Source organism: Atractosteus spatula, chromosome 2, assembly GCF_055471065.1.
Source record: "Atractosteus spatula isolate fAtrSpa1 chromosome 2, fAtrSpa1.hap1, whole genome shotgun sequence".
NCBI classification, from domain to species: Eukaryota; Metazoa; Chordata; class Actinopteri; order Semionotiformes; family Lepisosteidae; genus Atractosteus; species Atractosteus spatula.
Genome location: NC_142707.1, coordinates 63,276,322 through 63,294,011, shown reverse-complemented (window position 1 = coordinate 63,294,011; position 17,690 = coordinate 63,276,322). Strand labels below are relative to the sequence as shown.

At 37.3% G+C, this 17,690-nt stretch overlaps 1 protein-coding gene across 1 annotated transcript; it reads left to right on the top strand.

The window, feature by feature from the left end:
- Positions 1-2,309: 2,309 nt before the first annotated feature.
- On the top strand, positions 2,310-16,582 carry LOC148840044 (monocarboxylate transporter 10-like). The gene is made up of 8 exons (XM_088929469.1): positions 2,310-2,538; positions 3,000-3,215; positions 6,867-7,079; positions 9,094-9,245; positions 10,602-10,764; positions 12,147-12,350; positions 15,921-16,123; positions 16,445-16,582. Exons 1-8 carry the CDS (start codon positions 2,310-2,312, stop codon positions 16,580-16,582), a joined length of 1,518 nt encoding a protein of 505 aa, XP_088785595.1.
- The last annotated feature ends 1,108 nt before the right edge of the window (positions 16,583-17,690 follow it).

Genomic DNA, 17,690 nt, shown 5'->3' with positions numbered 1-17,690 from the left:
AGAACAGAACAAATACAGTAAAATATCTCTGGGAACAGATTTGTTGTAAATTTAAATTCCCCAAGATGAAGATGATTAAAACGATAAAAAACTGGCATACTCAATAAAAAATATATATTTTAATAATCCTGTTTTTTAAATTTAACAATTTATAGAATGAGTATAGTTTTGTGGAATTTAACCTTAGTAAATATGTTTGCACTCATGTATAGAGTCTACGGGAGACATGGGGTAACTAGCAAAAAATTAGTTTATGGGTATCACATTTATGAGAGAATTTATCAATGTAAATGTGCTAGATCTGTCATTCCAGGAGATGTGTCCAAAAATAACGGATACAGAGACGCAAATGCAGAACAAGGAGAAAGAAAGGAGTTAAAACGGGAAGCATCTTCCATTTACACCCATACTAAACTAGTTCAGTCACACTGGGAACGTAACCAGTAAGCTATACTTCACTACAGTATACTGAATGATCTAACTAACCCTGATGCAATGAAGTGACTTTGACTGTTGCGTTTCAATTAAATTACATTAATTAGGGAGAGATTTGATTGAGGATAGTGATGTGTTGATTCAATCTGTTGAATGGCAAGCCTGGTAAAAATCACACCACCTTCTCTAAAGGCTTATGTTCAACCATGCTAGATTTTATTATGCACTGTTATCAATGGTATCTTTGTAAAACGTCTTTAGCTCAAAAACACTTTTAAAATTCCATCAAAGGCAGCAACTCAAGAACATTTCATCTTGTGGGGCTTGTGCCACGTCAGGTCCAGACAGTTTCTTTCTTTCTTTTCTAATTTATTGCACATCTGAAGTCATTGTTTACATGCATGCATTGTTTACATTCAAACTTTGTACTTGTACATTGTCTACTGTTTGTATATTGTCTTGATGCACTGTCTGCACTTTGTGTTTTTACACTTTTTAACAATCGAGGGACTTTCTGTAAGTAAGAATTTCATTGTACAGTACATGTACCAGTTACATATGGCAATAAAGTTCAAGTTCAAGAAATAGAAAAAAATTAAAAAATACTGTATAATAAAAGTAAATGAAAAACATTAAATTAGAACATACAGGATATAATGGAGAGCAGTCATTCACAGACCATGGTAAAAAGGTGATAGATCTGAAGAGAGTCAAAGAATTTGCCTCTTGAAGAGACAGAAGAAGGGCATTCCATAACAATGGTGCAGCAACATAAAAAACGCTTTCACCAAAAATACGGGATTAAGTACGGGGTACGTTGACAAAGGGCCAGCCTCAGCTGAACAGAACCTACGGAAGGTAGTGTAACCATGGACTTTAGAGATGGAGCCAGATTATTTAAGGCCTTAAAAGTCAGTAATAAGATTTTGTATTGAAATCGTGACTTTATAGGCAACTGATGTAGAAAATTAAGTGTAGGAATGATATACTGTACTGCCAAGGTCTGGTGTCACAAGGTAGCTGCAGAATTTTGGACATATTGCATCTTACAGAGAAGAGTGTTGGGGAGCCCACAGAGTAAAGAGTTGCTGAAACAAGGCTTGATGTTATAAATGCATGAATAGGTTACTCAGCATCAGACATTGAATTGCCAATATTGCTGAGGTGAAAAAAAGAGGGTTCAATCAAATGTTTTATGAGCTCAAAAGACAGTATGGGATCAGATGTGACTCCCACTTTCCTGACTACAGCTGATTCCTGCATGGGGAAGCCATCCACCATTACTGTGAAACTCTCCCGTTTTTCCAGCTGACAGTTGCTGCCCACCCATATTTCTGTCTTGTCGCCATTTAGCTTCGGGCTATTTGACGTCAAGCAGTGCTTGGTGTCACACAAATGAGAGATAACTGACAGAGAAGGGAGATCAGAGGGGAAGACTTTTTAATGTAAATCTGAGTAAACCACAGATCGTGTTTGCGCATAATCTGACTGAGAGGAAGCATGTGAATAATAAAAAAGCAAAGGGCCCAAGACTGAACCCTGTGGCACACAGTGAAAGACTGGGGCCATGGGGGATTTATGAGATCCAAGGGAAACAAAAGGCTGCCTGTCAGTCAGATAAGAGCAGAACAAGTTAAACATGGCACCGTTGATAAAACGGAAATTAATAGCATGGTATCAGATAAAACCGTTTTCATTTTATTTCCAGCAAAAATACCAAATGTACACCTGGGATATTCTAATATTTTATGCTCATGTTTTCCAGGGCAAAGAATTGCATTATGCATTACCTTTCGATCTGCACTTTTAAGATTCATTTACCCGTTCAAGGTCTGGTCATTTCTTTTTTTCTTTTGCCTCAGAAGTAAAGTGAGATGCATTTCTTCCCGAGGATTCCCTTCAGGAGGATTGACTCGGATGAGCCAGTACCAGGGCAGGTTCGGAGACCTGCCCCAGTGAAAGAGCCGCCAGATGGAGGCTGGGGCTGGGTAGTGGTGCTGTCAGCTTTTATCTTCAATGTGCTGGTTCTTGGATTTCACAATTCCTTTGGAGTCTACCTCATCAGTCTTCTGGAAACATACGAGGAAGCAGATTCTACAATAGGTAACCCCATTCCAACATGATATTAATAATGTTGTGCATTTTCGCTGATTGGAAAAGAAAGGGTAGTTTACTGGACATGACCTAATCTTTCATGAATGCAAGTGAGCAGACATTCCTACCTTGCTTATTATTACCAGTACAAACACCTATCAAAGGTAGACTTGCCTGTTAGAACTGATTGTTTTTGTCAAAAAGACATCATGCAGGGGGAAAACATTAAAGTCTAAATATTTCACTTTAAAATTGAAAAATGGTAATTTCATATAATTAGAGTTGATGATCGAACAGAAGTATGAAGCATGTATCTTGAATTTTTTGTGGTAGCATGTAATTACACACTGCCCAGTTTCTATTTCACATCGGATGTGTGCATTAGTCTTACAGACATTGTCAGGAAATTTTATACAGTATATTGTTATGTAGTTAGAATAGTACAGTAATTGTTTGTGTGTTTTCTTCAGCCTGGGTAGGATCTATCAGTTATGGACTTATAATGATGTTTGGACCACTTTCTGGAAAATTGACTGTGAAATATGGAGCCAGAGAAGTATCAATAATTGGATCGATTATCATAATAATTTCAATTGTGTGCTCATCGTTCACTCCCAGCTTAGGAGTTCTTTTCTTTACACATGGATTCCTCACTGGTTTGGGTTCAAGTTTTGCATTCACACCAGGTATGTGAAGTTCTTGTAGGTTTGTACCTACAGTAGCAGATGGTATAGGAACAATACAGTGTTATAGGGACCATATACAGTAGGGTCTTGACATCTGCAAATTTAACATTGGTGAATTTGCTTAATCGTGATTCGATCTGGCCGATGGGGTCTTGGATGGAAGAAGAGCACAGTAGGATGAGACCGAGCTGAAGGATGTTAATCGCACAGACTAGGATCGTACCCACAGCCCATCATCCACATCTCAGCATGGTAATGACTGCTCCTAGTTCTGTGTCGGCAGCGTGGAGAAGGGCAGGCTCATAGGCTCACTGAGAGTTTTATTGCCCTTTTTCTTATAGTGGATTGTTCTGATCGTGGAGCAGGGAAATAGCTGGGAAGGTAGGGTAGAGAGAGAAAATGCAAGCATCCGCTGGATACGGAGGAAGGATTCATGTCATTTGTTTTAGCTGATTGGTATAATTATGTGATTATTTTTATTTTGTTTTGTTTATCACTATTATTTTAATTAACCTGAAGCCAATGCTTTAGTACTTTAAGTATCATGTAAATGAGGGTTACTTATGTCTTTTAATTATATACTGTATACTATGTACTGCAGTGCATTATGCAACGGTGTAGGAGTGGACTTGGTTATATGCAAATTTGGCAATTCCAACAGTTTTCTGCACTCTGAACCCCTGAGGATGGCGAGACCCTATTATATATGCAATGAAAAAAAAATTATTGCGATAGGAAAATGAAATTTGTCATTTCTATGTGCGCTTATTGACGTTTCTATTTCTGATCAAAAGACAAATATGAGGCAAAAGTACAAAAATGCTATCTCTCCCACTCTCCAATTTCAGGTTAGAATCAAATTTAAGTAATTTAAATCAGTGTGAATTTAGTATTTGGTCACATACCCCTTACATGTAATGACTTCTTCAATTTTGTGACCCATCGACATCACCAGACTCCTGTTACTGTATGTTGCTATCGCCAAGCCTTAACTGCAGCCACATTCAGTTGTTGATTGTCTGTGGGGATTTCTGTCTTTTTGATGCCTCTTCACAAGTAAAATGCATGTTAAATACTGGGGGATTCTAATTAGGACACTGACTTGTACAGTTCAAATATTTCCACTTCTTCCTGTTGAACTCCTTAGTTGTGCAGTGTGTTTTGGGTTGTTGTCTTGCTGCAGGGTGAATTGCAACCTAATGAGTTTGGAGGCAGTTTTGTGGAATTATCCATATAGATATTTCTGTACACCTCAGAATTCATTCTGCTGCTGCCATCATCAGTTACATTGTTGCTATTAACCAGTTCAGGAGGCAACCATGCATGCCCAAGCTATGACACTACCTTCACCGCGCTTTGAAGACATTTGAAGTGATGGATCATAAGCAGGATCAAATTCCTTTTTCCCTACACTTTTGCCTTTCAGCTCCTTTCATAAAGGTCTAGCTTTGTCTCTTGTGTCAATCAAACTTTGTTTCAACACTGTTGTGGTTCAATTTTGTATGTACTTCTTTGCAAATTATAATCTGGCGTTTCTGTTTTTAGTGCTGATGAGAGGTTTGTATTTTGCCGTGAAGCCCTTATACTGTAATTCCCCAATAAAAATCTCCTTTGTACAATGAATTCAGTTACTTTAACCCATGGATATGGTCTGAAATCTCTTTGGCTGTTACTTTAGGGTTTTTCTTCACAATTTTAATGATTTTTCTGTCATTATCTGCTATCCTCATCCTAGTACAACCTGATCTTTGCCTTTGCTTACTACTGCAGCAGTTTCTTCATTTTTCAAGGCATTGCATTGTGTCAATTCTGAGTGTTGGTTTTGCATTACCCAACAATGATTCTATTTGGAAATTCCTTTGTTCTCTATTGCTTTCCCATCAGACAGCTCTTTAATCTCCATCTTGGTTTGCAACTTCTGTAAGGTGCCTTGTGTAGGTTGGCTCACAGTAGGGGGCACAGGGGGACCCTATCAAAAATACATCCCACACACAGGTTTGAAGTCAAATGTATGTTTATTAAAAGGGACCATATACAATACCAGCTTGAGATCCAGCACAGTAAGAGAAATGGGTGATATTTTGTCCAAGGCACTCAAGGTGGTAGCAGAGGTGTTTGTCTTCAGCCCAAAGGCATACTTGATAGTTGAGTGGCTGAAATCTTCAGCCCTGAGGCTTAAAGGGAAAGTCAGCAGCCTGTGCCGTATCAGTGTGTTAGTAAGGCTGGCTTAGTGGTAACTCAGCCCGTGTGAGAGTTGAGGCTGATGTGATGATCCTGTCATTATTATTCTGGCTTCTTCTCCTATACATATGTTTCTCCCCTTCTTCCTAGTTTGATGTGCATAATTCATCCCTTGTCCAGTGATTGCCAGCATCCTGCCTCTTGGAAGCTGCATGTCCAGTCAGCCATCTTGAATAGGGGAAAGCTTCTAAAAACATAGAGAGGCCTTGGGGAAAGTAACGCCCCTCGAGGATTCTGCCCCTTGTGGCATCATGCTTCTAACCCAAGAAGCAGACCCAAAACGTAAACGCCAAAGACTGGAACCAAGGCTATACATTCACAGCTCTTTTATGTTTTGACAATTAACGCAACATGGAACACCCGAGCAATTAGAAACACCTGTCAGTTATTTATCTCAATAGTTGTGCTCAACTGTAATGGAAGAATTGAATACAATTAATGATATTGTACTAACCAGGCTTAACATGTATGAAAAATAATACCTTGAAACAGCTGAAATTCTAAACTTTTGGCTCAATATTTTGATCTGAAATCCAAATTTCATTAATACACAGAAAAAATGACAAATTTAACGTCACTGTCCCTATACCTTCTTTCAACTTTTTTTACATTCTTACATTGGCAGGGCCTTGACTAGTGCAGAGTGTACTAATGTTTTTTATGATTAACTTTTCTTTTTTGTTTCATTGTCAGTTCATGTTACCATTTGCATCTTTTATCATGTACAGTACATCTTTTTGTGTGAAATGATAGCAAGCCCACTAAATCTGTGAGAATTTAACACAGGCGTAACTGATCATTTAAGATAGCTAACTTTCAAAGAAGAGATAAGCAGTTTCTCAAATACTGCTGTCTGTAATTTAAGAAATGATGTTAATCTCCATTTTCCTTTTTCATACTCAAAATGTATTTACATATCTAACGAGCCAATCAGTTTCACTTTGATATTTTAGACTCTCAACAAAGAACTATATAATGATACATTTATTTAAATTCTCTCCATTATTCAAGACGTTCACAGTTCAGTTTAAAAAATTTACCAAACTAGCTGAATGCATTTCCATCACATTTGGCCACAGTAATTACATCCATGCCTAAATGATTTCCATATACAGTATCATTAAAACACCAATCCAAAGAAAACATAGCATTACATGTTTGCAGGATTAAACTAATGTTAAAAAAGTGTGGGGAGTTATGATTGTTGTAGTTCCATTTTTATAAGAAATCTAACAAGTTAGCTGTAAACAAGACTTTTTGTAGTCTTTTTTATATTTCTGTTTTCTATGTTGCAGTAGTCGTAGATTTGTAGTAGTTTTAAAACTGCAAGATCACATTCCTGTTCAGGGGATTCTGGAGCTTGAGTTCCCATATAGCTGGCAGATAACAATTTGGTTTTGTGTCCTAAAGGTATGATCATGGTAAGCCAGTACTTCACCACCAAGCGCTCCTTTGCCACAGGAATAGTGATGTCTGGAGGAGCAGCAGGTGCTTTGATCCAGACCCGTCTTCACCAGTTCCTTATTGCTGCTCTGGGCTGGAGAGAGAGCCTCCGTGTGTTCTCTGCTGTAATGGTGCTCTGTATTATCGCAGGATTTGCATATATACCGCTGAATCCACGAGGTACAAAATATGGATCACATTTGCATTACATTTTACTAAGCTAGCGCTGAAAAGTGAAAGGAAAAGTTTAAAACTGAAACAACGATCCGTCACACTGGCAGTCAAAATTATGGAGAGCATTATAAATCCATCCGTTTATTTATGTTAGCTGGGGGGTGGAGCCTGTCTTGGCAAGGAATGGGTGCAAGGTGGGGTACACCCTGGACGGGATGCCAATTCATTGCAGGGCAGACACAGACACAGACACTCACACACACTCATGCCAGGTCTAATTTTCCCAGAAGCCATTTAACCTACTCATATGTCTTTGTTTGGACTGTGGGAGGAAACCAGAGCTGCCTCATAAATCTTCATGAAAATTCACTTATAATGAAGGATGAAGGATGTATTGTTGGTGCATGATTTCCCTTTAAACTGACATTTGTCCAATTCTCAGTTAGAGACACTAAAACTCTGTTAATTCTGAAACATGGCAAGTTGTGTTTCTCTTAACATCGCAGCCTCTTAGTGTTTTACCTGATCAGTATCTCAAGTATAGTTTACAGATGATCCCCTCAAGAATCCCTGTTTAACTTGCATTACAGTCCTGCTGTTTACCAGTTAATACTGTTTAGGATGTGAACACATTGATATTAATCCACATATGATGGTGCATTTGTTTTTGATAATTGTTTAATAAGATATTCCATCAATGAGATAGTGGATAGAACATTATAATCATAACTGTGATGTTTTAAAATAATTTTGTTTAATAATGACTTAAAAAACATCCCTATCCAAAAGGTAATGAATAAGCTTCGCTAAATTAGAGTCTAGCAAATAGGCAGTGATTTCGAATTTCAATTTATGTAAATGAAAATAAACACAGAAAATGCAGAACACTATGCATTTAATAAATAATTAGCTTATGTAAAGAGTTTTTATGGCTTCTCTAATGTTTTATTGGAATCCTGGAATTGCTACTGTATAATAAGTCTGTGTGAACATGGTTCTGATCTAAAATACTATGGTTACTACACTGTATATTTCTACTGACTGCAACCTGTATTGCCAAGCTGATACAGGTACTTGGAGTAATTTAAAGTTCTATTCTAGAGTTTTGCATTTTTTGTATTACCATCAGTAGAATCAATACAGATCAGAGATGTGAGTTGAATACACATCAGAGATATTCTAATGACATCTAGCTGTAATTCTTCATGGAAAATTCCAGCTACAGTATTTGGATCTGTCTTAGTGCTCTCAGAATTTGTCAGACATCCAAAATTGGATGAACTGATATTTTTGAGAGACTTTACATGTCAGACCTTGACTAAGTTGAATCTGCTACAGAACTGAGACCATGGTTACAAAAGTTGCCGTCTGAATTTCTGCCCCTTGATTATATTATGAATTAGTTGTTTTTTTATTAATAACGGTGTTTTAAATGCATGTTTGATTACTCTTTGAAATCATTTTTAAGAAATCTGAGAACGACGTTTGAACATATAAATCAACGTTTTATGCATAGTCTTCCTTCATTGACCACCAGGATGTTCTTTTACGCTCATACAACATTTTAAGTATTTGCAGAACAGTATGTAAATCCTTGAAGTGCAGCAAACCATGAAGAAACCTTATACGAGGGAGCTTTTTGGTCAGTCTAATGTAGCTTGTTTGGCTGCTAGATAACATGAGATGTATCTTGTAAAATCCTGCCATCATGTGAGCATTTTGAAAATTGCATTATAATTCTGGAATTGTTAACCTGAACAAGCAAACCTTATAGTTTTACAGTATATTCCCTTTTTATTTAATGTGATCCTTTATTCTTGCAATACACACTGCGGAAGATATATGCAATCCTCTGAAGGTGTGTATGTGACACTTGTATAATAAAAAAGAATTAAGCTTGCAACTCAAATGTATAGGTTAAATCTGATTTTTGGAGTCTATGTTAAAGTTCATAGAGATATATCCATATATTTATTTTGTGCTGACAAGCAAATGTTTCAAACTTTTTCAAACTTTAAAGGTCACTCCCGGAGTGTAGCTGATAACCTAAAAACCTCCCCTCTGAGGAAGTATGTTGTTGATCTTGGACTATGGAAGGACAGGGTGTTTGTGATATGGGTATTAGCAAACGGCTTTGCAAAGTTTGGGTTCTTCATACCCTTCGTGCATCTGGTAGGTGGTGTGTAATTGTGTTATGTTTTTTTCTGAAATGTTTTTACAAAATTAGAAGTGTATGATAATAATTAAATTTAAGACATGTAAAATGTTTATGTTTTTGAAAATAAGCAAAACCTATGTAATACGATCGGTTCTGGAAATTCTTGTGTAACTTTCTGGAAATCAAATGCTTACTAAACATGGAAGGACATTCTATAAAGGCAACTTATTGTAAAATTGTAATGAGGATGAGCAATGACAGTACCTTCTGGATTAAATAGATTTTATTCCAGACTATTAAAAGAACTGAAATAGCCAATGTTACTGAGCATATGAACCTTCCCTAGGTTAGTGACCAATGTGTTCAACTAATTTACTACATGCACTCACACTCTCACACCATATCACATTAACATCAATTCAATTTCCCTTCGGGATCCCTTTCCCTTTCATCAATTTCCCTTCGGGATCAATAACGTCTTATCTATCTATCCAACTGATAACTACACAACAGTCTTAAAATAATAAAATCTAAAAAATACCTCCATAGTTCAATTTCAGGAAAACCAATTCTACTGTTCGTTAAATTCTTACAGTCGTGAAGTGTGCAAATACAATCCTGAAAAACTTACATTGCTATTATATTACTTTTATTGACTCAGAATTGTTTTCTCTAAAAGATGCTGCTGTTGCTCCTCATTTAATGTACAGTAGAGTTATGTGCACCTGTCACATTTTGTTTTGTTTCTTTGTTATGGCATGTGAACATCGGATGCAATGTTCCCTGTTTCCTTTGTTGTTAATCCCCTGAAGAAGTTATGATGTTCAGTAATCACTGCAGTGAATGCTATTATTCTTAATTGCATTTTCAAATTAATTTACACCCCAAAGCTTTCCAAAGTGCTTTACTTATAGGAGTTACTTATCAGGGGTGACCCATAGCAGCCATTATGTCCCAGCTGCACAACAAGTCAGGCTGAGAAGTATGAAACTGTTTTAACAACTGAATTAAAAGGGAACTTGAGAGAGGCAAGACCGTTATACAGTACCCAGTGAAATTTAGCCCTGACCCTGGGGTTATCACCCCTACTCTTACAAACTGTGCCCAGGGATCTTTCATGAGTAAGTTATCATCTCATCTTAACGTTGGCCCCTCCTACAGAACAGTGTGTCCCCTATTACTATACTTATGGAATGGACTTGGAAATTTTTGTCCCATGGGAAGTTTACCTGGTGGGCACTATCACAGCTTACAGAAGCAAGCTGTTAGTGCTTTTCTGTCATTCCTGTTTTGAAATACATGACTTGATATTTTGTATATCTCATAATGCTGTAAGTAGTGTTGAGATAATTGTACGGCTTGTTTCCCAGCTAAAGCATGCGACTCAGTTGTCCATCTCAGCTTCCAAGGCTGGTAATATCATGCTGGTTCTGGGGCTAAGCAGCATGATAAGCAGAATCGTTTTTGGGAAGATCTGTGACTCTGAAAGAATTAATCGCTTATACATCAACCAGGGATCTGTGTTTTTAGTTGGTAAGTGAAAGCTCTACATCTTGAACATATTTATATTAGAGTAATATATGTAGATATATTTATAATATAGAGTAATATATATATAAACTCAATGGTTTTCTGTACTTGGTCACAAAAACTAAAGTTGTGTGTTGTTTGGGTATGCAGCAAAATTTGTTGACATTATGTGTTTGTCACCCAACAACTTTGAATTAATATTAAAATAGCTGGTAGTTAGTAATGTTATTTGTGTGTTCTGTTTCATTTGATGACACTATTTTTACTTCACATGCATAGTATGTCGTTGTAGTGTTTAAAGTCTCTTTCATGTCATCTCCTGTTCCAGTGAAGTTAGAGAAGAAGCCAGTATGGTATAAGATCTACTAGCCTTACTATGCTGCTGTGTCTCAGTTGTATAGATGTATGCCCTGTCTCTAGCATAATAACCACTCATTCGCTGTTATAGTGGGGCTCGTCACCTTCATTAAAACCCGTGCTTACATTAAGTTATATATTTTTTTAATTCCCTCAGAGTAACTAGGTGTGTTTCACCTTTATCTGGATTCACGCAAAGCTTTGACACAGTAACACAAATAGATCATACTATCCATTGATAGGAACCTAGAGTTAGCACTTTATTAATGAATGTAACATTCATAGTTGAATAGTGCACTGTAGTGAATTCTCCTCATTTCATTTGAAGGCCAATATATGTATTTTTTTATGATTTTAAAACTTTACATGAAAGGTGACAGTGATACAAACACAAATAAACATAAATCAGTGAAAGAGAATTACATGAAAGTATTTTTAAAAAGATTGTATTTGTACCAAATCACACTTTTCTGCGAATAAAACCTCAAGGCAAACAACAGGCCCAAGGCAGCATATACTCTGCATGGGATCCCAATCACACAGACACAGACACACACACTCACACCAGTCCATAAGTCCATGTTTCCAGAAGCCAGTTAACCCACAAGTATGTCTTTCGACTGTGAGAGGAAACTGGAGAACCTGGAAGAAACCCCTGTGAATATGGGAAGAACATACAAACTCCACATAGATAGCCTCCCAAATTGTGTGGAGTTTGATCCCAGAGTCTCAACACGTCCGGAATGCTAACCACTGTGCCACCATGTCACCTGAAGCCAGAGTCATATAACACATATCCGACCTCTTTAACTGTCATCAATATTAAAGGAAAAGCAAAATAAGCATTGTGCAAATAAGCATTATTTGTACTGGTAGATCATCAAAAAAAACAAATAATTTTGTTATGTATTTAACTTCCATTTTACTTTAAAAGGGAGTACGAATATCAGTCAACATTAGGAAATGAGAACATGATACATGAGGAGGACCTTTTCACATAATCTGTGGCCTTTGGCTTTTTTTTCCAGGGCTCTTGTACTTGTTCTTTCCCTTGTTTTACTCTTACGGTTCCCTCATTGCCTTCGGATTGTTACTGGGATTTGCAGATGCAGGAAATTACATCCTGCTTCCTGTCCTCACCTTCGATCTGATGGGGGCGGAACGGATGCCAGTAGCTTGGGGCTTCATGCTGACCGTGAATTCCATCAGCTCCTTTGGCCCACCGTTTGCTGGTTAGTGCGAGAGCACTTTGCATTTCAGTTGTTTGAGTTTGAGTTTTCTCGTGAAGCTGCTTTACACGTTGGGGAGGTTGTCTGCATCTTGGCTCTTGACTTCAAAAGCCTTGATTGTGTCAGCAGAGCTCATTTTGACATCGGAACAAGACACTGTTCCTTTCAATATATTAGAAAAGTGAATTAACTTTCTTTATAGTTTCTACGCAGATTTCCTCTAGACCGTCTGAAACAGCAAGGTTGAAACAGATTTAATTGTGTTTGTAAACTGGGAAGTAATTATTATGTCTCTGTATGTGTAACTGTGTGTGTTTGTGTAACTGTGGTAGTCTCCAGTCCTGGGCAGGGCGCTGCTATTGTGCCCTTGAGCAAACATATTGCACTCAGATTACTCCAGTAAAATGGTCTGTTACATAAATGGCTACAAACGTAAATTTGGTTCAATTGGTTCGAACCATCAATCGGGTAAATTAACATTATATTACAACAAGGTTACAGCTGCTCTGGAAAAGTATGAAGGACAGTAATCAGATTAATTCCTGAAATTAATGTTGTACTCAGAGGGAAGTGAGCACTTTTAGCCTGGAAAAGAGATTGCATGGAGACGTGATTCATGTATTTACAATCCTGCAAGGTATTGGTAAATTAATCCAGGGAGCTAACGTGTGGAGCTCATGAATAAAACAGTGTTCCAAGAGGTATGTGGAAATTATCATATTAATTAAGGACTGAAAACAGCAGACACTTCTTTAAAGTGAATGTCTTTGGGATCAGAAACAAGCCTCATAGTCATGCTTCTTCCATCATATCAGCGGATATGCCCTTTTAGCTTTCTTCCTAGAAATGAATTGATCCTAGGCTCTCATCTTTAAAGAAGCCAGGGTGCCTGCTTAGACAGTTTCACACTTCCACAACGCTTGCATAAGAACGTGCCTCCTGGTCTAAGTTCTGAAAGTACTTTTCCATAGTTCCCACTTGTGCCCTCTGGTTCCATTGGTTCCTCTGGTTTAACTGTTCGTTTTGATTCACTACCCATTGTTGTCTTCTTGGTTCAAGACTAAGACTACTCCGTTGTCCGAGTAGGACATTCCTTTAAGCTAAATAATGTATCGGTTATTGTTCTGCGAACTGATTCTAGAGACATAATCATTTTCATAACCTGGTGATCAAAATACACGACAGTCTGAATGACATCTTGAATGGTATGTTTCTAGCATCTCTTGATTTGAATACTGCACTTTTACCTATATACCCTAACATTCGTGATCAATTTTTGTCAATACTTCTCCACATTGTATAGATAAGAAGGTAAAATTGGGTCAGATTGATCTACCTAATCAGAGGCAAGTGTGACACATCCAGGCATGGTGTGCCATATCAGAGATCTTTTTAACAGGCTGTTCAAAAGGAAACATTCACAAACGCCGCCTTTTGTGACACAGTTACAAAAACCAGTGCAGCAAAAATAACTTGAAACCCATTATGGTTGGCACTGCATACAAAAATAACTCAAATGGACATGATAATAAAAAAGCTTAAGATCCCCTTTGACCAACTACACAGACAGCTAGACTGTAGCTAAGCTGTTGACCAACCGGCCCCAAAACAAGTCTCTTGCCAAGACCCAGAAAAGTTTCAGAACTCACAATTTCCATGCTCCTTACTCCACAGTTGTGTGATTGGTTGGTTGCCTCTCCCTCTGGTGAAATTGCAGAACAGAGGATCTGCCCTCTGTCTCAGATGGCAGATGTTGAAGGACCTGGAAGCCTCTCTTCCTGTTTTATTAGGTCGCCACCTGGCCAATTGCATTCTCCCAACTGATCATGTGACTGATGGAGGCAGGATATTGCCCACAGCTTCCTGAGGAATGTAGCTCAGGCAAGTGTTTCCATCTTGTCTAAAGCTTCCACCTTGTCGTCCCCTCACACACAATATTGTGTACACAACACAATACTGTGTATAATGTATTGTATTACACTAGACAACCTACCCTCACACAAGGTATACTAGGAATCATACACTAAAGGTGTGGTAACTCGTCTTAGTTTTCTGGTGTTAAATAATATAAATGTCGTGTGTGGAATGAGTGTGACTGCAGCTTCCTACAGCAAAAAAAATTCAAAATGATTTATATAAAGCTCAAGCAAATACCTTCTGAGTAATATTTAATGTGGATAACAGCAGGGTTTTTCAGGCAGGTAGCAACAACATAAACTATAAATACAAAGTGGGAAACATTGAGCTAAAATAAACTACTTATGAAAAAGACTGTACATAGTTAAAAGCATATAATTTAAATCAAGGCATGTTATGTGTAAAGCACTACTAAGGCCTGATTTAGAATTAATAAGATAACTAGGACAGGGTGATGAAACCAAACAAAAAGCTCACTAATATCACATGTTGAACCTGTCCCTTTCTGAACAATTCAGCTAGCCCTGAGAATTGCAATGTATAGTACTTTATGTCCCTGCTTCTGAAATAATAGGTTGGTTAGATACAAAATCTGTCATTAAGTAAGATATTATTCTGAAATTAGTCCACTGAAGACCAACCACATGAAATACATCTCTATCTGGGGGCTAGAGAGAATGACACTGACACACTGAAAGAACTGTACATTAATAGATTTGGAACAGAGAAGATTGCAAGGGGATATGATACTTCATTCAAAATCCTTAAAAGCATCGACCAAGTCAAGGCACTGGACTTCTTCAGAATGAACAGTGATGCATGAGACAGAGGACACAAATGGAGACTACTTGAACTGGAAGCTACTTGGAAACTACTTGGATTTAAAACTGAAAAAGACACTTCTTTACACAAAGAGTTGTACTTGTTTGTAGTACAAACATCTTGTACAACTAGGTGTTTGTCTACCTATCAGTGTAATTTAGTCCAGTACACTAGCTTGTTTCAAGAAACTTGTGGATAGGATCTACCAAACTGGTCAGATAGGCCAAATGGCCTCCTCTCATTTGTAACTTATATTCATTTATATTGTTTTTGGGGTTATGTTGCTTGTGTTTCATTCAGTGCTGCAGATTATGCAGGTAATGCAGCAGAGTTTAAGTCTTGTGAAGGAACTGTAGGAAAAACAGGTGGGTTCAAACAGAACTATCAGAGAAAGCCATTATTTTCTCATGCATTTTAGGAAATTTTGCTCATCTTGCTAAATGTTATCAGTCTGACCAAATGAAACCTGAAATGAAAACTACTATCTCCCTGTGAATCTAGCTCCTGGTGACATCTTCTTGTAATAAGTGCTGTTTGGTCCAAAGCTGATTTAATTTATTTTGAATTAAGACTTTGCATTAACCGTTATTTATCTTAGCTACACTTAAAGAGGCTGTGAGATCTGAATAGTTAATTTTCCTTACCTGGACATATAATACCCTGCACCTGTGTATGTGGAATGGGATCGGCTAATTGAGCTAAATGAGTAAAGTCAATTAATGTCATTTACCTATTTGTTGCTATGTCATACATTCTAGTCACTCATTTTTTTAATATGATCTGTCTTGTGTTTTACCTCCATGTCCCACACATACCAACCGATTTGTTTGGCAGGCTGGATGAATGATCTCACAGGAACCTACAATCTTGGTTTTGTGGTTGCTGGAGTTCTGGATGTGGTTGCCACCTTTATTCTTGCCATGATTCCATTTGTGAAACGCTCTGCAGTGCAGAGCCACAAAAGCATCATGAATGTTACCATCTGTGAGTCTACTCGGGAGATCAGGCAGTGGGATGACATCAACAATTTTGCCGAGGTAACGGTTAGTGCAAAACATTTTAAGTGTACATTTCTGAAATATTAGAAAAATGGCAGCTACTGTATTATGGCAGAGCTTCATAGATTGCAGTTAACAGCTTAAGACTTTAGTGTTTATGTATTGGTAAAGTAGTAAAGAAGAGTGTAAAGGTGACATTTTAGCAAAACAAGGACCTGGATTATGTGTTCTAAAATGTTTTTGTGTTGACATTGTGTTTGCTTTTTCTTTCATGACACATTGGCTCTGTATGAAATGTACTGTAGGGACACAATGAGGCTTAAACTATGAGGCAAGTCTGATTTTTTTTAACTCACACAGAACCAAAGAGCTGCACAGTATGTGAAATACGTCTCAAAGACAACATTTCAAAACTCAGAACTCGATGAGGGGATGTCTGACAAAGAATTTGAAGAAGAGCCTGTTATCCTTTCTCTTCCTCCAGAGGAAACCATCTGATCATTATAGCGATTAAAAGATGCTTTTTATTTTAAAATAAAAAAGAAATCCATTTGTTTTTTGTGGATTTAATTGATGTGCTTTGTTTATAATGTTCTCTAATATTATTGTTTAAAAATTGAGCATTTCGAGATTTGAAATGTTTAGTTAATATTATTTTACTTATTTCACTATGTTTTAATTTTAACATTGCTTTTTAACAGTAAGCAACAGATGAAGGGTAGTACGTGCTTGCTGACATACATTTACTGTATGTTAAATAAATTGAGATATTTCTCAAGATCTATTTTCAAATATTATTCCCATATTGAATACCTAAAATGTTTATCACAAAAGATAAAAATATGCTTTTCCTTTTTCTTTGTCCTACACGGATACCCTTTTAGTTTCCATTTGTGACCCTTTGTCCTTGTTTCACTGCTGAGTGAGAAATACTCCCCTGGGTTGACTCTGCCCATGCCACTTACAATTCTATGCTCTTGAATTGAATTTTTTCTCAATCTCCATTCTTCAAAACTGAATAAATTTAGTTCCTTTAAACTGTCTTTGTAATTTCCTGAAAAAACAAATCATTCTTCTTCCTTTTCTTTTTTTACAAAACTTACTCTTTCCCAGACAGTGACGATATCAATTACACTCCCACAAACTGTGGTTGTCCTCCTCAGACTAGATTTTAGCCACAATGTACGCTCCGTATCTTACACTGAACACTTTAGTTTACTTGAATCGATTTTTTAAGATGCAAGATCAGTTTCTCTTCTCTAGGTTTGAAAGAGGACAGAGGCCCAAGCCAGAATGAGTAAAATTTTCTTTTAATTACTACAGACTGTTCAAAATTAGTACTACACAGAAAATGTTAAAATAATAACAATTAGCATCTGATTGCCTAAAGGAAGGGTTGTTAATCTTTTTCCCTATAGTGCAGAAGAGGTGCCCATGGAGCCTGCTCTGAGGTCTCCAGATAGTGCCCTCTGGTTGTTGTCTTTTTCCTTCTTTCTTCTTTTTACCCATAGCATGAGGCACAGGTGGGTTTGTATACCCCAGATGATGTGAATCAAGACCACTAGTCAAAATCTGACAGCAGTGATGAACTGGGCATATGTGCTTT

Coding starts and splice junctions, on each gene's coding strand:
- LOC148840044 (XM_088929469.1), top strand. CDS start 2,310: ATGCATTTCTTCCCGAGGATTCCCTTCAGGAGGATTGACTCGGATGAG. Junction 3,216..6,866: donor AAGTTTTGCATTCACACCAG/GTATGTGAAGTT, acceptor TGTGTCCTAAAG/GTATGATCATGGTAAGCCAG. Junction 9,246..10,601: donor TCATACCCTTCGTGCATCTG/GTAGGTGGTGTG, acceptor CTTGTTTCCCAG/CTAAAGCATGCGACTCAGTT.